Here is a 21,891-nt window from a genome sequence, read left to right as displayed (position 1 = left end):
TTCTGAGAGAGACAGCATTAATTGTATAGTGAAAAAGGTACAGCAGTAAACCATCCAGTATGCTGCTCTTTAGCTGCAGGTATGATGATGTTAACCTCCCAGCAGAATGGTCCGAATGAGGCCTTCTTACCCCATATCCTTATCCCACATGACATGCCTAAGGGCTACAACATGTAGCAAAGATTATCTCTTTCTCTCACACAAAATAAATCTGAGAAAGAAGCTTGGGGAAATAAATCTGTTTAAATCTAATTTTCTAAATCTGAAGTACTGACATCTTTGATTCATGTAAACATCAACAGGAGCTTACAACCTGAAGATAATTTGCATTCTTCCAGATACAGTTTATCAGTTATCTTTTACACCCAAAGTCCCAGGCATACGTTAAACTTTCGAAATGCATTTGTTTGAAAAATAAAAAGGCGTATGATCAGAATATATGCTAGAATTTATACAGAAGAATGTTATTTAAAAACAAATAAAAATAAATGTATATAATTTGTATCTATGCAAGTCTGGCTTTGGCTTTTGGTCTTTATAAATTAGATGGATGGGCCATGCCTACCTCCCACAGAGATTTAAACTGGGAGAGTGGATCTGATAATATAAATTGGAGGGGGGGGGCAAGTCAATGGTGGCTTGGATTTGGGGGGCAAAAAATTGGTTGCAGAATTAATGCTTAATAGTTTGCCACTTTTTTGTTCATACAGGACGGTGTAGGTGGTCAGCATTATTGGGCAGCCTCTGGGGCCCCATAAGGACAAAGCCCCCTCCCCAATTAGGTAGGGCCTTGTCTGCCTCCTCATTTTACACCAGAAAACAGATGCATGACACCACTAACCAATGATAGCTCAGCTCTGTAAGAGATGGGCAAGCAGGGAAGAAGTGGCCCAACTGCTTCGGTCTGCCATCTCTGTTTTCTGGCCACAAATAACCAACATCCCTGTTTTCTTTATTTGGGACAGGGCATTTGGGGTGCAAAAACAAGATGAGTTCTTCTAGCTGCAGCATCATCCCTTTAAAATCTAAACGTTAATTCTCTGGTGATTCTGGTACACTTTGAACCCAGTATGTGGTCATGTAAATCATATATATAAAATACTAGTCTTCCTTTCCCAGTTGCACTACTGGCTATCCAGAAAGACAGAATTGTCAGCCTCCAGATCTCCCAGAATTACAAATGATCTCAACTGTAGTTATCAGTTCTTCTGAAGACAATGGCAGCTTAATCTGGTGTGCTGAATTGTGGGTCTTTCTCTTTCATCCTTGGGATCAGCAGTCAGCAGGATGGATAAACTGCTGTGGGCTTCAGGAAGCTGCATAGTCATCACCGAGACCAGAAATGGCATGACAAGCAGTACAAGAAAGCTCATCTGAAAGCTGCTCTGAAGGGAGCTTCCCATGCCAAAGGAACTGGCCTGGAAAGAAGTTGGTATAGAACCTAAGCAGCCAGATTCTGCCATCAGAGTCAGAGTCTAGCTCATCAAGAACGGCAACAAAATAACAGCCTGTGTTCCTAATAATGGTTATTTGCATTCAGATTCAGAGAACCTTTATTAGTATAAAGGTTATTTGCACTTAATTGAGGAGCCCAGAGCCGCAAAGAATGGGTGGTATAAAAATCCAAATCCTTATCCATTGTTGTTTATCTATATATTTCTGAAACAGCCTAGGGGTTGGGATGTGTCCGGCTGTCCAAGTTGGAATAGGGCCAATCAGGGTGCAGCCAGCTTTGTCCTGATTGGCCCTGCCTCTGTGGCTCCCGCCCTCCGGCCCTGAACTTTAGCCTCTTTGTTCTCAGACACGTCAGTGTCTGGAGCCAGCAGCACGTGAGAGGGCAAAGGGTCGTGGTGGACGGCTAGCTAACGAGGGCCTGCTGGCTGTCTGGTAAAGAGCTCTGCCGGCCCTGCTAACAAGCTGCCCAGCTCCGTCGGCCCCACTTGATTTGGCTGCCAGCTGTGGCCCAAAGCCACCTTAGGCTGCCTGGCCAGGGGCCAGGTGAGGGGACCCTTTTAAAGTCCGTTCTTAGGAATGGCCTTTGAAGCTAGTAAATAAATAAGAATGAGGTTCTGGAACCTCACTTTGGCTGAAAGGGTCATGTTGGTGGTGACATTTTGGAGTTCAAGGTGGTCAAAGTAGCAAATGTTTCTCTGTTAGCCTTATACACAAGTCTGAAGGAGAGACCAAGATCATAAAATTCTGAAGATGTCTTTGAAGATGATCAACAAAGTTTTCTCATTAAAAACAAAGAAGAAAATGGCTGCTTTAGAGCGTGGTATGCAATTATGTGCTGTTGTTCCTTCTCCTGCCCAAAACCCATCCTCTCTGGGCTCCACCCCCAAATCTCCAGGAATTTACTAACCTGGAGTTGGCAGCAGGTCAAGAACATTCTAACGGTAAGCAAGAAGTTCAGACAAGCATCCTCTGTAAAACAACCCAAATTTCAAACAGAATTACATGGCACTTGTATACAAGCTTTCAGCCACTAGACTTCTTCATTGAGGGTTTTACAAGGGTGGCAGGGGGAGGGGTGTGTCAGGTGTTTCATCTACATTCCATTGAATGGGCGTTGTTGTGCTGGGCTGTGATCTTTGCCTTTTTTGCCTTCTACAAGGAAGGAGAAGTGGCAGCCTCCACTTGAAACATAAAAGCCAGTTGTTGGTCAAATGTCTCTTCAGTACAAATTGGGACATACAAAGGTGTCTTAAAAGACTGATGGCAGAGGGGAAACGTGGTCACTGTTTTGTTTGCGAAACTGGAAATTAAATTAGATGACATATTAGGTAAAGAACCAGTAAAAGCTACACTGAGTAATGTTACCTAGTGGCAGGAGGCAAACCCCATAAACAGTTTCATCCCAGGTAACCTTTGTCCACCTGAAGAGACCCCTCCTTTGATGGCTAAATTCAGCATATCCAAAACAGTGTTTCTGTTACCGTGGCTACATGGGAAATCCTTAAACAAAGCCCAATATCAGGGCAGTGTGACAAATTTAGAGTCCAGTGACACCTTTAAGACCAATAAAGGTTTATGCATCTGAGGAAGCGTGCGTGCACACGAAAGCTCATACCTTGAATAAAACTTTGTTGGTCTTAAAGGTGCCACTGGACTCTTAACATTGTTCGGCTGCTTCAGACCAACAAGGCTTACCACTAGATAGGGTCCAAGCTTTTGAGTTCTTCTGAACTTTTCTTCAGGGTACATGTAAAAAATGTGCAGCCTTCCATCCTTCCGAGGTCGGTAAAATGAGTACCCAGCTTGCTCTTGCTGGGTGGTAAAATAGTAATGACTCGGGAAGGCACTGGCAAACCACCCCATATTGAGTCTGCCATGAAAACGCTAGAGGGCGTCACCCCAAGGGTCAGACATGATCTCATGCTTGCACAGGGGATACCTTTACCTTTTACCTTTATTTGTTTTAACTTTGTATTTTATAGAATTTTGTACACCACCCTAAGCTGGATTGCCGGAAGGGCGGTCTAAAAATCCAATCAATATTTAAACTGAGTTGGATTGCAGCTAGTATTTAGCCTTCTGTAGTGTTGGGAAAGCATCGTCCTTTAAATAGGGATTTAATGTGAGGAAGCCCAGAAGTTAATATCTTCTGTTAAATAATATCCTGTTTAAATTACAGCCCCCCCCACACACACACACCCTCCAGACAGTTGGCAATCCCTTGCCTGGCAAGAAGCAGCAGCCTCCACCTGAAAATATAAAACCAAAATTACGCTCTATTTTCTTCTGTTGAATGGTGCAGGATGTGGAAGTGATCTTTCACTGTAACATATAGAGCATTTATTTCAGTCATCTAAAGTTATTTGCTCTGTTTTACTGATCAGTTTACATATTGGTTTAATCAGAGCTCCCCACTGATTTCTGTTTGTGCCCAACAGTGAAGATTGTATAACCTAAGCCCTGCCAAAGCCATGGGCATGGAAGATGCTATATATCACTGCTTTACAGAAAAAGGTTCTTCTCTTCCAGAGTCCTGAGTCTCCCAGAGCAGGTGGCATGAGAGGGCTGGGAGGGAAAGGTGGAGAGACTGGTATCATTTTGAGGCAGTTAAAAGACCTGCTTTCCTACTAATCAGATTAGCACCCTTTAGCCTTATCTTAATTAGTTGTCCATTGCACAAGATTAAATCATTCTAAATCCTTCTACCAGCAAATTATTATTGGCGGTGTTCCAACATTTGCAGAGCATCAATGTTAGACCAACACAGCTACCGTCTGAAATATCAGGGCAGTGTTTCTGGGTTTCTGAAATCCCCACCTAGCCATTAGACCAGCATCTGTTAGAAGGACCAAATGCCAACTTTGAAGATTTATACATCTGAGTGATAGAAGCATGCTTTTAGGATTTGCTCTGTTCCCTATTGGACTAGACAGAAGTGTGAATGTACAAGCAAATGCTATCTGGGTAATGCCCAAAACTAGGATGAAGTTGACTCTGGAATGATCCAAGAATTCTGTGTTGCTGTTGTGAACAAACTGCTCAGTTCCAAGTGGGGAGAAGCACCAAAAATAGTCTCATCAGCATCCCTTTCCTTTGGCTGAGAGGCAATCCGCATAGCCTGCATAGGACTGCATTTGAGGCAGAGGGGACATTCTTTGAAGAAAGCATCAAAATCCCAATGAGCCACTGCTGCCACCTGCAAACAAAGTGAATCCAGTGGGAACCTTGAAGAACCACAAAATTTTATTCCAGGTATGAGCTTTCATGCGCATGCACACTTCTTCAGACAATGAAATGGAAATTACTCGACTACAAATATGAGGACAGTGTAAATTAGTAGTAACTTAGCAGCCTTAAAGCCAATGCTGTTCTAAAAGGGCTTTCCTTTCTCCCAACTTGAGGCCAGGATCTCTACTTGGCTACTAGACTTTACCCTTTCATGGTGCCATTATCTAGTTGGAAACCTTAAAATATAGAGTTGTTTCCAGAATTCTCTCTCTTTTGTGGCCCTCTGTACTCTGGCAGATCCAGTGATGCCTCTCCTCTTATTTTTGGTAGAGAAGGAGGTTCGGTGAATGTCATGGATGCAGGGAGGAGTTTGTGGCTACAGGCCCAACTCAAGTCTTCAAAGCCCCCAGAAAGAAGCCCACAAAGCCCACATCTGCCACTTCAAGGACCGTTTATGCACTGGGAAGTTCACTGCCCCAGCACCCGTGCAGGAGAACAAATAGGGGGTGGATGAGGTGCACCAGGCCAAATGTTCCCCCACATGCATGCAGGAAGAGGTGGGGCAACCTGGTACGACTAAAACTCCAGCCTGCAGCACAGCATGAAACCTCCAGTGCATAAACGGTTAAGGTGAAGCCTGGGATGGGCAGAATTCGGGGAAGGGAGAGAGCTCATCAGGGATGTAATGCCATTCCTGCCAAAGCTGTCATTTTCTCATGGGGAATTGATCTCTGCAGTCTGGAAACCAGTTGTAATAGCCAGAGAACACCACACCCCACCTGGAGCTGGACAACAGTAATGGTTAGCATAATAAAATCTCTCTGACAAAGTCCACATTTGTCCATTTTATAGGAAGCTGTCTTTTTGTGGGATTAATATAAACTGGCTAGACGCAATCCCCCACCCCCCAAGTTCCCAGAAGTATTAACATAATGAAAATGGCATGTAAGCTACTAAGGGAATTTAGGTGAGTAGCTGTGTTGATCTGCAGCAGCCGAACAAAGTTTGAGTCTACTGGCACCGTGAATTTCAACAAAGTTGTATTCCAGGTGCATGCATAGGCCTTCAGTCAATGAAGTGTAACTCACCAGTCTGCATACATAGGGGGCAGTAAATTAGCAAACAACATCATGGAAAGAGCCAAAGTGTAATGAAGACGTTTGGCCAATTCTAGAGCCTTGCTAGAATAACAAACTGCGTTTATAGGGTTACCAGCCCTTTGGGTTCCATAAGGCAGGGGTAGTCAACCTGTGGTCCTCCAGATGTCCATGGACTACAATTCCCATGAGCCCCTGCCAGCGTTTGCTGGCAGGGGCTCATGGGAATTGTAGTCCATGGACATCTGGAGGACCACAGGTTGACTATCGCTGCCATAAGGGAATGCACATTGAATGCAATAATGTTTTCCGCCGGGGGGGGAGCCGCCTTCCTTTTGCTTCAGCATCTCGTCTTCGCCCGCCTTATTCGCTTCCATCCCCGCCTCTCCACTTGCCCACAGTAAACATGGCTCCCTCCAAAGACCATCCCCTTCCGAGCATGCAACACGGCGCCCCACCCACGACCTGTCCTCTCGCAAAGCGCTTGCCCAGAGTAAACATGGCCTCTTCCACGACTCTCCCGGCTCTCTCGCCTCGCTTGCCACATCTCTCCCTTAACCAAAATGGCGGCCGAAACACCTTCAGGAGGCCAGGCCCTGACGAAAAATGGCGGCTGACCTTATAACTAGAATGGGTCCCCGCATGCCCCTTTCTCTCTGTCCGGCTTCTTCGGCTTCACAAAGATGGCGGCGGCGAGAGGCTCTTGCGGTCGTTTGAATTCCATCCCCGCCGCCAAACGCGGACAATAACAGCCAGTGTCACCGGCGGAGAAGTCGCAGCTGGCCGCCCGTCCTCGCCCGCCCGCCCGCCGACGATGGACTCCTTCCCGGGGGAAGATCCCACCTTGCCTGTGGAGCTTAACGGCAGGTGAGGCGGGGGCCGTTAGGACCGTTGAGCGGGTCCCGGGAGAGGCGTTAACTGTTTCGTGCCCGCGCGAGGGAGAACAAAAAAAGCGGGTTGACATCTGCCACTTAGGGGGCAGCGGGAAAGGGTCCAAGGAGGCGGGGGAGAGAGAAGTTGCGCTGCCCTTCTCCGGGGTAGCCTTGCTTTGGGGTTGCCCGGCGGTCTGACTGAGGATGCAGGGATGCCAGCCTCCAGGGGGGACCTGGGGATCTCCTGGAATTCCGGCTGCTCTCCAGACTGCACAGATCAGCCCCCCTGGAGAAAAGGGATGCTCGGGACTTTGGGGCATGCATCATCCCTGCCCTCCCCAGGCTCCATCCCCAGATCTCCAGGAGTTTCCAGACCGGATTTGGCAACCCAACCCCTGCCATCCCCAATTGAGGTGGCGGAGACCTGGCAGCACTGCTGAGGAGGGAGGGAGTGTAAGGATGTGCCCAGGACCAATGGGCAGAAAGCAGTGTCTTGACAGCTCCTGGCAAGACGGGTTGTTGCAAAGTTTCTTTTAAAAGACGCAAAACAGAAAGGGACCGAAAACCAAACCTGAGGAAATGAGTCAGGAAACCGAAGGCTGAGTAACAAACCAGATTGACATTAAAAATACAAATATTTATTCTAAAGTGCGCATTAAGAAGATGAAAAACAACTCTGAAAGGGAAGAATCGGAGAGTGTGCAGTATTGGATGTGCAGTTTGCTTGCCATCTTTCTGTCTTTTTTGCACATGGCATGGACACAGACCAACTGCACCCAGAGGGTCTTTGGTCAAGTGATGACTTTGTTTTGGTTGACACATGAGGATGCACACTCAGGATTGAACCTTGGCCTTGGACAGATTGGTGGTTCTTGACAATTTTGATTTTTAATTGTGATCTAAATTATAGATCTGCGAGCAAGCAGATGCTTCAGGACAAAATGTGAAGGGCTGTTCTGGCATCCAACCTTTGAGTCTACCTGACCCATGCATGTGTCCAACCTATAAGGTTTCTATATAAGGCGTGGAGAGCTCCAGACAACTCTCTTTTGCACTCTCCTAATACACTATAATAGAGTCCCACCCCAACAAACAGAAGGAAAGGCAGGGTGAACTTATGAAGAGAGGGCCACTTGGTTTGCTACTGCTTTAAAGACAAGGACTAAAAGCAGCGGGGTTCAAATTATGGGAAAAGAGGTTCCACAAATATTAGGAAGCATTTTCTGACAGTGAAGGCTGTTAGTTGATGGGATATTCTGTCTTGGAGGGTGGTGGAGTCTCCATTGGAGGTTTTTAGGAGGAGGCTGGATGAACATCTGTCAGGTGATTTTTTTAAGTCCCCAAGAAGGTGGGGGACTGGACTGGATGGTCCTTTGTGGTCTCTTCCAGTTCTGTGTGTGATTCTGATTCTGAACTCACTGCCACAGATTGTGAGAATTGTCACAGATATAGATGACTTCTCCAAAGGGATGAAGCCAATCCCCGAAGGACAGGTTTTTTGCTGTTGGTGTCCCAAGGTTTTATTTTGTTTTACAGTGTTTATAGTCCAGAGTTCCCAAGAAGATTTGAAAGGGATTATGATAAAGTGTTTAAAACAAAACAACTCATAGAGTAGCACAATTGTATATGTTAGAAATGGAACATCCTGATTTACAAAAAAAGGGCCTAAAAAATTCTGTTTTTTATAAGTCCTCAAAAAATTTAAAAAAATAATAAAAGACAGGAGCATGGGAACTTTATTCCTCTGGTAAGTTGTTCCACCGGCTTAGACTCACACCGGAAAACGCCTGACCACGGGCTGTATCAGAATGTTCCTGTCTGCATATGGGCTCCAGATAGGTATCTCGGAGCTACTCACTTGGATAATCAGCTTGCTCGTGAGTTTCAGATGGTACTGCAAGCTACAGAGTGGGCTTGTCATTGGGGTCCTGGCTACGTAGGATCCCATCCACCAGAACCCTGAGGATACCTTGTCTGTCAATGGCTTTTAGCAAAGATAGCTTAAATAAATATTTTGTGTTTGGGGACAGTGCAACTCTGAGGGCCTTACCACATGCCTTAAATATAGTGAAATGCTTACTTCATGAAGACGCTACATTTTTGGTGTTTTGCATGACGCTGCCAACATCCAGCGACCAAGCAGCAAACTGCTAGCTATATCCTCCATTTTAAAGCACTAGCTGGGAAATCACATAAGTTGGATTCTCTAGCCTAAATAGTGCAAGCTACAGGAGAGCAACCAGCAGGCCACATGCTAAAGAAATGTATGGAGGCAAAGAAATGCTGTCTTCGCCTCCAATGTCACACCTTCGTACCTGCCTCCCTTTCCCTTTTCCTGGGAATGTTTTAGTTTTTTTTTTAAAAAGGCTTAATGCCTGGAGCAACAGATAGGCGTACAAGCATGCAGGCAAAGCAAAAAATATTTTTCCCAAGTTGTCACACAAATCATGCCTCTCTAAAGTCCCCCAAAAAATCGGGAATTATATATTTTTTTTCAGTTTCAAGATCCGTGAGTCCATAATGGGTGGCATTCAAAAAGCACTATGCATCTGTGGTTAGATGCATCTATGATTAGATGCATAGACGTTTCAACATAAAAGGATTTAATTAAAAAAAAAATTAGCAGGCATCATGGGCCCTTTAAAAGGTTGAGAAAGTGGATTGGTTGCCTGGCTTGATTGACAGGTGGAAGAGAGTTGCGTGTAAAGCGCGTTGCTTTCTTCGGCCATTTCAAGCAGGCATGCAGAGTGTAAGGAGCATGAAAAGGTGACAGACAGAAGCAAGACAGGCAGAAGGTGAGGAATGGACGGAGGTGCAATTATTTTTAGCATTACGCCATTAGATTGGCGTAACAATATTTTTTTAGATATGCGGAAATGCCCTGAATATAAACGGATTAGGGACGGCAGGAGAAAGTGGTATCATTCTTATGATCTTGCTTGGCCACTGTTGTGAGACAGAGGTTTGACCTAACAGCGTGTTTCTAAGCAGTGTTAAACCCTTGTATCAACTTAAAAGGATTTAGAAGAGTACAACTCTGTTTAGGATTGCACTGTAAATGGGCTTTTAGTTGATTCCAGCAGTTTGTTATGTAGCGATGGCCACTTGCATAGAAAGCTTTCAGAGGAGATGATTTGCTTATTTATGTATATTTCTCCTTTCTGCTCAGAAGACATGCCAAAGTGACAAAGACAGAATAATACATTTACCTTCAAACAGAAAACTATACTGAAAAGCTTAAAGCTCTGCAGGACAAATAGGAAAATCCTTGGAGAAGGAGAGATTTTTCAACATCTATTAGCCTTAGGTGCTAAACAGAACCTCCATGTTCAGAAGCATTGTACCTTAGTCTCTCATATGCTGATTCTTATAAGTGTGTGTGGGGGTCAGTCTTTGAAACTGGCCTTGCCTACAAACTTTGCTTCTGGCAGATTGCCCAGTGATGTGCCATGGTGGAGCATTGAGGAAAATTTTTTGTTGAACTCCCTTTCCACTCAGGCTCCTTGACATGAGGTTGCTTTCCTATACAAAGACACCTCTGGACAAGGAACTGGCTGCTATTGCCTTCCACAAATAAATCTTCAAAAAACTTCTAACCCTCCTGACCATGCATGGTAATTTAGCTATATACCATGTTAAAAGAAAAAGGAACTTTTTTTTCCCTTTTGTGTTCTTCCTCTGCTGATTCTTACCATAGACTTATTGCAAGCTTGTTAGAGCACACCCTGACTCATAAATTACAGATATGGAGAGAGAGATTTGTAGGAAATGTGGTAGGAATCTTTGAACATTCAACCATTTCCTTCTTGCAGCACTAGACAGTACCAACCTCCTCAAGGCCCATCAATTGCCATTTTGGGAGGAGGGGGCAGGTCGACATGACCATATATGGTCCTATCACCTGGTAAATATTTAACACATTTTAAAAATATATATTAAAAGTTAACTCCCACCCATTTGGGAAACCCTTCCAGTCCTGTAAAACAGGGGTAGTGAACCTGTGGTCCTGCAGATGTTCATGGACTACAATTCCCATGAGCCCCTGCCAGCAAATGCTGGCAGGGGCTCATGGGAATTGTAGTCCATGAACATCTGCAGGACCACAGGTTGGCTACCCCTGCTGTAAAGAGTCTCCAGAGTTTCACAAAACCCTGGTTGAGAAAGCCTGATCTAGAAGGCTCCCAAGATGACTTGGGAAACATACCTGTGAGAAGGCACAGAAAGGGACTACACAGAAGCACATGACTTCTAAATGCCTTCAGAGCACAAACTGTCTTTCTCCTTCCCTAGTGTCAACATTTCCCGACTGCCAGATGTCTCAGGAGATGAAATCCGTATCCCTTTGGGAGGTGGTGGAGGTAAGAACATGGTAGAGGCTTCTGCTTAAACAGGAAAGTGGCGAACTATGTCTCTGTGTGAAGTTTTTGAAGAAGTAATTGGAATGTTAGTTCCATAACAGTTGCTGTAAGTAAGGATGCCCGAAGCCTTTCCGTAGAAAGGACAGCTGGAGAGCTTTTAACTGTCTGAGCAGGATATGGGCCTCTAGCAGCAGCTAGAGACAATAATTGGTTAGCTCCCCATGTGTGAGGGGACCTGCTGTAACCATTTTCTAAAAGTTGTGCCCATCACTACAATAAGGGACATTTAAAGTGCGAAGGGACATTTAAAGTAAAGTGATGCGATATACTGAATCTTAAACCTCATAATATTACAAAGCCACTGTTCTGAATTTTATGTTCTTTATACCAGCTGCTGCATTTACAAACATTCATCTATGATGTGAGTCCATTTGCAAAACTATAACTGTGGTGGAGTGACTAGCGCTTGTCAGTTAAGATACTGCTGCTCAAACTAGCTAGCTGCAGTTGGGCGACAAAATTGCCTTTTGTGTCTGACAACAGTCTGCTATGGAGTGGAAAGGAATCATAGTTATGCGGGCAGCTTGCAAATGGACCTCTGACAACCACCGGCCCGCAACTAAAATCTCACTGACTTTGTGTGGTGTGTTCATCATCGTTATCCTGTGCAAGTGGGCATGGGCTACCGCACAGGTGTACGGCTGGCCTGCATGCCTGCACAGGACCTTTTTTGTGCTTGCATGGGGACAACTAGATGAACATCAATCACAAGTAAGTGCAGCCCTGCTTACTAGTTGAACTAGATGATTTCGTGGTAGCTTCCAGGCATGTACAATTTTATGGTTCATTGTTCTAGCTTGAAAGCCTCTTCCACCCTCTAATAAAAGACATTTCTCGATGTTGCCAAAGCCCTTGACTCTTGAATGCTGCCTTTTGGACTCCTTCCAGAGTAATTTATTTATGAACCTCTCAGTATGCACTGAGATGCAGTCTGGTATCTAATAACTGCAAGCGTTAGGTCTCTCATTCAGGCACTAAGCAAGAGCGCAACTATAGATACCATGCATCCCTCAAGGCTGAAAAACAGTAGAGGGGAATTGTTCAATTTGGATGGTGCTTCATATGCCACAGGTTTGTGTTCTCGTTCAGTGATTCCTTATGCGATGTCCAGATTGTTCTATCATTTACCATGATATCTGAATGCGGCAGGCTATGGTTAATGTCAAGCTCTGAATTTTCAGTTTAGGATTTGATTGTTACCACTATGTTATAGGAAATTCAGAACAAGAGCGAAAGAGAGACTATCCCAAATGGAGCCAATGCACTAGTACTAATGTTAAAATATTTCAGATTTCTAGGTGAAAGAATTAACCATCTATATGGCTTAGATTTGTAGTCTTTGGTTATTAGGAGACGTATTCTTATTGTCCTCAATTATGTAGGCTTTTGACATGCAAAGCTATTATTCATTTTTCTGGCGGAAGCAGATTATTCTGTGAGGTTGAGGATTGCTCAAGGCCGCCAGGTGAGCTTCATGCTCAGGTGGGGCTTAAATTTTGGTCCCCTCTAACCTAGTCCAACATAAATAGCAATTTGCAGCTGCATTTGTGCCACTACTGCAATTTGGGAAGCTCTTCAATGTGGTTTAACTCTGTTGCTGTGCTCAATGGAAGAGGAAATATGGTGTAGCAGAAATACAGTATATGAGTGTCTATGATAGCATGAGAATTTTGGGATGCCTTAGGATCTGGGGTGGCCAAACTGTGGCTCTCCAGATGTCCATGGACTATAATTACCATGAGCTGCAATTACAATGAGTGCCTGCCAGCATGCTGGAGAGGCAGTTTGGCCATCCCTGCCTTAGATGATCCGCCTTGAGTGGGATTTATTCTTAGTGTTGCTTTATTTGGTGTCAATTCTGCTTTCACTATGGCAGAATCCTGATCTAAAAGGAATAGGGAAATGAAATTACAATAACACATTGATTGGACTGCTGGTATTGCATTCCCTATGGCCGCACCGAGACACAGCCTACAGTGGTAATGGGGGTGGGAGATATTTTGCCACCAGCATATACGGTTTTAAAAGGGATATTATAGTGTTTTCATCGTGGGGTTTTATTTGCTGGCAGGGGCACATGGGAATTGTAGTCTATGAACAACTGGAGGACCACAGGTTGACTACCCCTGTAGTAGAGGATTTATTTATTTATTTCATTTATTTATACTCTACTTTTCTCTCCAAGAGGGATCCAAAGTGGGTTACAACTAGGGTTGGGCGCTTCGGTCTTTGAAGCAGCCAGCCGGGGGGGGGGGGGAGGCACCAGTACACATACCTCCCCTCCCCCCCACACCATGGCGCTTCGGGCACGAACGGCCGCTTTGGATGCCAAAGCACCCAACCCTACTTACAACCAACCCAACAATAGCAAGATTAGCATTACATGAACAAGCCTTGGGAGTCTTCACACACTTCCTCTCTTTTGCCCGGATTTGCTAGATTATGGTTTTGCTAGTTGTGTGGGTTTTGTAGCTGGCTTGGAGCCACATGACAATAAATATCACATATCTATCACTGCCTCTCGTTGCTTGAAAGTTAAACACTTCCGCGGTGAACCATAGCTTTGTTGTTTGATCTGAATTGCCATCTATAGATGTTTTTCTTTGCCTTCCAGGCTTCCAAACTACATTTTGTACTAGAAAAGGAAGGGAACAAACCATAGCCTGTGATTTGGAATAAAGAAAAAAAGCAAACCTCTGCTTAGTTATAGACATGACTGTTTAATTTGTTAGTCATATTCTACAGAGTTTGACTATATCTGCTGTTTCTGGTATCAGAATGCTTTTCTTAAATTTGTAGCATTACCAAATGTGGCGGAAGACACAGTTTCAACCACCAGAGCACGGACCATGAAGGATTTTGAAAATGTAAGTGAACCACAGTCTCTAATTTGCATAGTCTGTTTTGGTTTTAATTAGATGATTTGCAGCAGGCTGGAGAAGGTAGCTGTGAATGTACAGTTACATAATTAATCTATATCTCCTCCACTCCTCCCTGAGATCGCATATACAGCTTCCCTTGTGTGTGTGTTTATTTATTTATTTATTTGTTTGCTTGATTTTTGTACCGCCCCCTCACTTGGCATCTTGGGACAATGTACACGGAACATAGAACTTGAAAAATATACACTCTAAATAGTAATAACATTTGTAAATGATTGCAAGAGGAGATATAACTGATCACAGAAAACAGTCTAACAGAAGGGGACATTTGGTCGTTGGTGTTGCAGTCTCTTGGTGGTTGGGTTGGGTATGGATCCTCATCATTAGCCTTATCCAAAAGCCTGGCAGAAGAGCTCTGTTTTGCAGACCCTATGAGTTTTGAGTTCTGATAGGCCTTGATCTCTTTGGGGAGCTCATTCCACCAGGTTGGGGGCCATAGAGGAGAAGGCTCTGGCTCTAGTCACGGCCATGCGGATTTCTTTGGGGCCAGGGATTACTAGATTGTTGGAATATATAGAGTAAGTCACTTTTTGGGGAGTATAGACAAACAGATGGTCCTTGAGGTATGCAGGACCCTGATCGCATATAGCCTTGAAGGTGAGCACCAGCACCTTAAATTTGATCCAGTATTAAATTGTTCCTATAAAACAAAATTATCTGTTGCTGTTTTTTAGAGTCACAGAGTTCTGAAACCATGCCTTGTGCTTAGAGACTTCTCATAGTCAGCTACTTATAAATTAAGATTTACTGTGGAGTAGTCATAGTTTGCATTTATATAGTGTTCCCATTGATCCTAGAACTTCAGGTGGGTTATATTCTTGCTGTTCCTTTAAGATAAGCCGGTATATGTGATAAGCTGGAAGGCAAGCTTGGTGGTAATGGTTAGGAGTGCGGACCTCTAATCTGGCAAGCTGGGTTTGATTCCCTGCTCCTCCATATGCAGCCAGCTGGGTGACCTTGGGCTCACCATAGCACTGATAAAGCTGTTCTGGCCAAGCAGTAATAGCAGGGCTCTCTCAGCCTCACCTACCTCACAGGGTGTCTGCTGTGGGGAGAGGAAAGGGAAGCCACTTGGAAGCTGTTTTGAGACTCCATCAGGTAGAGAACAGTGGCGTATAATAAGGTGACCAGATTGTCCCATTTTTGCAGGGACATCTGGGGGCACCTGGCAAATTGTACCCATGTTGAAATTTTAAAAAAATTACAATACTATTTTTGCATTCTATGAAAAATTTTATTGTTCCATATAGACCAAATCTTCTTCTTCCTCTTCCTCTTCCTCTTCCTCTTCCTCTTCCTCTTCCTCTTCTTCTTCTTCTTCTTCTTCTTCTTCTTCTTCTTCTTCTTTAGTCCCTGTATTGGGAATGGGGCAGAGGGAAGCAGGGTGCTTAAGCCACGAGCTGAGTTTGTAGCAGAGGTGAAAGCTGAACTGGGCACCTCTTTGTCCCCAGCCCCATTCTCTTTGCTGCTATGCTGTGCCATCTCCTAGTCAGTGACAGGGTTGCAGCATTAGTTGCAGGTCTGCATGCGCCAGGCTTTCAAAAGTGAGAGAAGAACCTCCCTGTTTTTAATGTTTCATAGCTGAGTTTACTCCAGAAGGGAGCTGAATGCTGCAATGCTCAGGCTCCCTATGCAACATTGTTAACTTCTGTCGTGCATTCTAATAAAAGCTGATTCGTCTGTATCCGCTACACCTGTTCCGTCCCTTGCCTTCCACAAATGAATGGACATCAATATTTCATTGGTGTATTCAGTTCCTCCACTCGGAGAGCATCTGGCAAGTTCTGAGGGAAGATGGGGAGTGGTGGCTTTATTCGAATGCATATTTCATACTTGCTCACTTTAAAATTTAAAAGGCCTTTCTCCTCTTCTTGTGAAATCCTCAAAATAGTTCACTCTAGTCCTGCGGGAGGAAGAGCTGGTTTTAATATCCCGCTTTTCACTACTTGAAGGAACCCTAAAGCAACTTACAAATATCTTTCCCTTCCTGTCCCCACAACATATACCCTGTGAGATAGGTGGGGCTGAGAGAACTCTGAGAGAACTGCTCAATGAGAACATCTCTAAGAGAACTTCAACTAGCCTAAAGTCACCCAGTTAGTGGAGATAAAATACCTCATGCTGAAGAACAATTGGATACACCTTGTCTTCAAAATGCTGTTGACTGCTGCTGTTGACATCATCAGATTTGATGACATCGGAAGTCATCAAAGGAGGAAGACAGAACTAGATGAAGTCCTAAAGAAGCAATGGAAGGATCAGCCCAGGGTGTTCTTATAAAGATGGAACTGTGCAGGGCCCTGATTTGTGTCGAGTATAGTTTCTAGAGAAGGAATTAAGTTCAACCCTGGCCCCTGTGGTTTTGCCTTGAATGCTTCGTTATTTTTATCCATGGAAGGGAAAAAAGACAAAGAGAGGTAGACCAAAACCAAGACTTCATCTGGCACCAGAATTTTACAAGGGGGGAAGGTCTTTTCAAGATATAACCCTGAAGGTTTTTTCATGGTTTACATGGAACTGGAGAAAAACAGTACAAATAACATGATAAATTGAACCACAGAAATACAGTCATAACAGTAGAACTATATAATAATGGAACAAAACATGGTGAGAACATCCATTTAACTGAAACATCCCTGTGGGATGGACATATTGGTAGTGGTTTTCATGGGATGGGGTTCAAGGACCAATGGAAGGTGATGGAATTCAGGTCGACCTCAACCAAATGCCTGGCAGAAGAGCTTCAGATGATTCTGCTTGAGCCATTTCGTCACTGCTTCCAGGCATCTGGCTAAGGTTTCTAGGGGGAAATCGGGGTAGTTATGCATCAGGAGGAAGAGCTGGGTGGCAACCCAACCCGAACCGTCGCACCAGTTGAGCAAGAGGGCTCATAAAGATATTGAACAGGATTGGATAGAGAACTGCTCCCTGAGGGACTCCACGTGCAAGCTGGGATGGCTTGAGGAGCTCTCTCCTATTGCTACCCTCTGTCTGCGATCCCAGAAAAAGGAGATTGGCTACTGAAGGGCAGTCCCTCTGATCCTGGCATTGGCGAGGCGTTGAGCTAAAAGCTCATGGTCGACCTTGTCAAATGCTGCTGAGAGGTCTAATAGTATGAGCAGTGCCGACCCGCCCCGGACTAGCTGGCGATGGAGGTTGTCCGTCAGTGTGACTAGTGCTGTCCATACCCCATGGCCAGGCCGGAAACCTGACTGGGATGGGTCTAAGACTGAAGCTTCTTCCAACAATGCTGATAGTTGGACCGTAACAGCCCTCTCAAGCATCTTCCCCAGAAACGCTAGGTGATAGTTGAAAGGCTGTTGCGGGTCCAGAGATGTTTTTTTGAGTAGCGAGTGAACCACTGCCTCTTTTAGCCCTTCCGGGAATTCTCCTGTTGAGAGGGAGAGGTTGATTATTTCCTGGAGGGAGGCCACTATACTTGTATCAGATGTTTCTAGTAACCATGAAGGACATGGATCTAAGGGGCATGTGGCTGGCTTCACTGCTTTTAGCATATTGTCCACTTGTGTGAGTTGTCTGAAGTAATTCAGTGTTCTCTCCAAAGGCAGCCAAGGGGCCACTAGTTTGCTTTCTGTGTCTAAAGTTGGGGGCAGGTTGTGGCGGAGTGTTGAGATTTTGTCCGCAAAATGACTCGCAAATGCCTCACAGCTGATGTCCAATTGGTTATTATTTTGGTACCCTTCCTCCAGAGCAGTAAGAGATCGAACTATCCTAAATAATTGCGCTGGGTGTGAGTTAGCAGATGCAATTTCAGTTGAGTTAAATTTGTGTTTTACCGCCATCTCCTAGGCTCTTAACTGCATTCTATAAGATGTTCTTGAGGTTTTGTTGTGAGTCTTCAATCAAACTTGCTCTAGTTGTCTCAGTTCCTGTTTCTTTTCATGAAGCTCCTTGGTATACCAAGGGCCCACTTGGGACGGGGGTGGAGAGGATGTTGGGGAGCTATCTTGTCGATGGCGGCCAACATTCTGTCATGCCAGTCGCTGACCAGGCCATTTAGAGAACTGCCAGGAGGCACTGGGTCCCGCAGAGCATTCAGGAATCCAATTGGATCCGTAAGTCTCTGCGGGCAAGCTGAAATCTGCTCGGTGGCCAACTGAGGAGAAGGTGGCAGCTATAGCTGAGCATTCAGGGTGTAGTGGTCTGACCATGACACGGCCTTAGCCAAGACCAGATCCACGTTCAACCCTGCACCGAAAATGAGATCCAGGGTGTGGCCTGCTTGATAGGTAAGGATCATGATAACCATGCTACCATCAAAATCTTTCTGGAATTCTAGGTAAACTATCTACTTGTTCACATATTGTGGTGTCTGGAGTTTTGGGAGGCAGGGAAACTGCATTTTTGTCCCCAGAATTTAGACAGGATCCATCCCTATTTTGCTTATTTATGTCACATACCTCTCACATGGTCTTTTCCCTTTTGCTCCAGCAAATCATTGAGCTGCGAAAAGAAAATTTCAACCTGAAACTCCGCATTTATTTTCTGGAAGAAAGGATGCAGCAGAAATTTGACGGGCCAAGCGAAGAGATCTACCGAATTGTAAGTATTTGAAACCTCGATTCACTGCCCCAGGGCAGACATCTTGGCCTGGCTGTGGGTTGGCTGTTGGGAAAGCATGGCGGGCACATGTGTTCCCTCTTCCTGACTCATGTAATTTGTTTCTGATTCTGGAGGCGAACTAATAGTCATCATGGTGCCTTAGAGACCAACAAAATTATCAGAGCTTAAGCTTTTTTCAATCAAAGCTCCATTTGTCAGATACTTGATAAGGGAGTTTCAACTTTCAAAACTTATACCCCAAATATATTGTTGGTCTCTAAGGTGCTGCTGGACTTGGATCTCTCTGTTCTACCGCAGACTGACATGGCTACCCTTTAGAACTGACTATAAGATGCCTGGTTTGGGTGTGTCAGTAAATAGTGGTTGGCAGGAATCACAGAATCAAAGAATCATATAGTTGGAAGGGACCTCCTGGGTCCTCCAGTCCAACCCCCTGCACTGTGCAGGACACTCACAACCCCATCGCTCATCCGCTGTAACCTGCCACCTCCTTGAACCTTCACAGAATCCGCCTCTCAAGGAAGTAGAGAGAAAATTTAAATGCACAGAGGGACGTGGGAGCGGGGCATGTTCCCAGTGGCCACAGACTTGCTGGTGTCATCTGAGTTGTGCTACCATTATTTCTTTTCTAAATATGTCCTCCTTTTGACCACTTTGCTTGCGTGACATCTGTGCAAACCAGTATTGCTGGATGTTGATGCTTTCAGTGAATCTGATTCATTCTGTTTTGGATAAATAAATGTGCAGTAATGAGGGGTTTGCATGACCTTTAGGTGAAGCGTGGGATTATTTTTAAATGGTTCTGGTTCAGTACTTAAAATAAAACAATTGCCTCAGTAGGATTTTCCCCCCATTGGAGCACTTTCCCCCTTTCTTAATCTAAATTACTTGTTCAGCCTTATTCTTTTATCACTAAAACAAAGGCTTTCAGAAATTACATTCTAATCCTCTCACATCAAACTGAACTGTGGCAGAAAGATGATGCATACTAATCTAAGCCTTCTGTTTCCTTTACATGAGTTTGTTTTGCTGCTTTGCTCTGTAAGGTCATGAATGGAATAACAAACAAACAAACAAACAAATGATCCAGTGAATATTTGACAGTGCGTCATAAGTGTTATGTCTCTGCATGCACATGATGAAGAAACTGCAGTTGCCATTATGTGCACACAGGATTTAAAAAATCACAGCCCTTCAGCAGTTTATGACCCAGTAGTGTGTGATTTATTTATCCGTCTGTGCTTAGGGTAAACGAACTGGTATTAGTCTGTCAGTAAACCTTTATTGGCGTGTATGTATGCCAAGAACTGGTAATATTTCCTGACTGACACTTTGGTTTGGTTCACATATAACCTCTGACTGCTAACTGGTGTAACCTCTGACTGCTAACTGGTGTAACCTTGAGTGCACTTGGCATACATACATACTCTTTCTTGCCCTCCTATGCACTAATCCCTTTGGCACCTCGCAGTAATTTTCCATCCTATCCCAAACAGCCGATTGTGAGTTCCATCCATCCATCCATCCATCCATTATATTTCTATATCACCCTCCCAAGAGGCCCAGGGCAGTTTACACAAAATGTGGAGGATATACATTGAATCATAATAACGGTAATAACTCTGGGTAATGGTAGAGGACAGGAAGGCCTGGAGGGTCATTGTCCATGGGGTTGCGATGGGTCGGACATGACTTTGCAACTAACAACAACAACAGTAATAACAATAACAGTCACAACAGTGAGTTTCAAGCTGAACAGCAGGAATTACAACAATGTATAATACAACAATAACTTTCATAATGTCTAATATAAACTCATAGGGAGGTCAGCTTGGGTTCGGATCATATATGGGGGGGTGATGTCTGTAGGGCCAGTGGAACGATATAGGCTAGATATCAGGAAAAAATTTTTCACAGTCAGAGTAGTTCAGCAGTGGAATAGGCTGCCTAAGGAGGTGGTGAGCTCCCTCTCACTGGCAGTCTTCAAGCAAAGGTTGGATACACACTTTTCTTGGATGCTTTAGTATGCTTGGGGCTGATCCTGCGTTGAGCAGGGGGTTGGACTAGATGGCCTGTATGGCCCCTTTCAACTCTATGATTCTATGATTCTATGAAGCTGTTAGGTTGATCTGCCTCTAACAAATGCCTGGTGGAGGAGCTCCTTTTTACAGACCCTGCGGAATTGTGGGAGTTCGCTGGCAGGGGCTCATGGGAATTGTAATCCATGGACATCTGGAGGGTCACAGTTTAACTACCCCTGCACTAGTCTGACTCTCTGACTGCTACACCATGCTGACTCATGGTATACATTTGCGTCAAAATTAAGGTCTTCAATCACTTACTGATTACACCTGTACCTGTTATGCTGTTTTCAGCAGTTTGTGCTAGCAAGACATATGAAAAAGTGCTGTAGAAGCAACCCCATCATAGTTTCACCCGCTCCCCTCATTAGAGCTGTACATTCACTGCTGACAACAGAAAGATCTATCAGCATAAATGGAATGTATTTTCATCATCAAGTTTCTAATACAGTTAAAGCATGGCATTTGCAAGAAAATATAAAATGAAATAAAATATCATTGAAGATGCACACACAGATCCATGCCATATAACAGGAGGATCATCTCTGCTGCTTTAACAATGCATGCTTTTCTTCAGTGTCTCATGATGCAGAGCTAGGTCACTGCTAAGTAGAATAGTGACATTCACCACTGGTAGACGGGTGCTCCAGGTTGCGTTTTGCAGCAAGAGCAAAAAACTCTCCTTCAGAAGACGGCCTTGCAATTGTTCCAAATGAATTCAGGGAGGGATTCAGGTGGCAGGAGGCCTCTAAGCACCGGTTGAACCATGTGCTATCTTGAAGCTCCAATCAGTGGTACATTGATAGACCGAGCAGTTGTGATACTTGGCTGCCTTTGATTTGGATAGAAGTGGCTGAGACTGCATCAACATTGTATTTTGGGGTCACTTTCCCACACAAACATTTGTAGATGATAGATGTAGTGGTGTAGAACAACTCAGCCTGCTGGAGGACTGATGAATCTGACAAGTCGTGCTGACAATGAAGAATGATGAGATTTTAGGAAGGTTAATAAGCAGCAGGCTTCCTATATTCTTGCTGACAGACATGCTTGACGTAAGGCAAACATGTAAAGGAGGAAAGTCAAATCTAGCAGTACCGTTAAGACCTACAAAGTTTATTATTATTATTATTATTATTATTATTATTATTATTATTATTATTATTATTATTATTATTATTATTATATTTATTTAACACCTCTCCCTTTAGGGT

General features: G+C 44.3%; 1 protein-coding gene and 1 long non-coding RNA gene across 3 annotated transcripts in view; one reads left to right on the top strand and one right to left on the bottom strand.

Annotated features, from left to right (window-relative positions):
• Positions 1-6,632, bottom strand: part of LOC143821404 (uncharacterized) — a 64,467-nt gene extending 57,835 nt beyond the window's left edge. Inside the window, exons 1-2 of the long non-coding RNA XR_013225792.1 lie at positions 6,399-6,632; positions 2,363-2,424 (exon numbers count right to left, since the gene is read on the bottom strand). This is a non-coding gene — a long non-coding RNA (uncharacterized LOC143821404). The remainder of the gene's footprint in view (positions 1-2,362; positions 2,425-6,398) is intronic.
• Positions 6,459-21,891, top strand: part of CDK5RAP2 (CDK5 regulatory subunit associated protein 2) — a 176,843-nt gene continuing 161,410 nt past the window's right edge. For both annotated transcript variants that reach the window (XM_077305310.1, XM_077305309.1), the window contains exons 1-4: positions 6,459-6,647; positions 10,943-11,010; positions 13,870-13,937; positions 18,465-18,575. In XM_077305310.1, the coding sequence (XP_077161425.1) occupies positions 6,595-6,647; positions 10,943-11,010; positions 13,870-13,937; positions 18,465-18,575 (300 nt within the window). In that variant the 5' untranslated portion in view covers positions 6,459-6,594. The remainder of the gene's footprint in view (positions 6,648-10,942; positions 11,011-13,869; positions 13,938-18,464; positions 18,576-21,891) is intronic.

Source organism: Paroedura picta, chromosome 12 (genome assembly GCF_049243985.1).
Source record: "Paroedura picta isolate Pp20150507F chromosome 12, Ppicta_v3.0, whole genome shotgun sequence".
Classification (NCBI taxonomy): domain Eukaryota; kingdom Metazoa; phylum Chordata; class Lepidosauria; order Squamata; family Gekkonidae; genus Paroedura; species Paroedura picta.
Note: the sequence above shows the minus strand (reverse complement) of the source record. Positions and strands in the feature narration are given on the sequence as shown.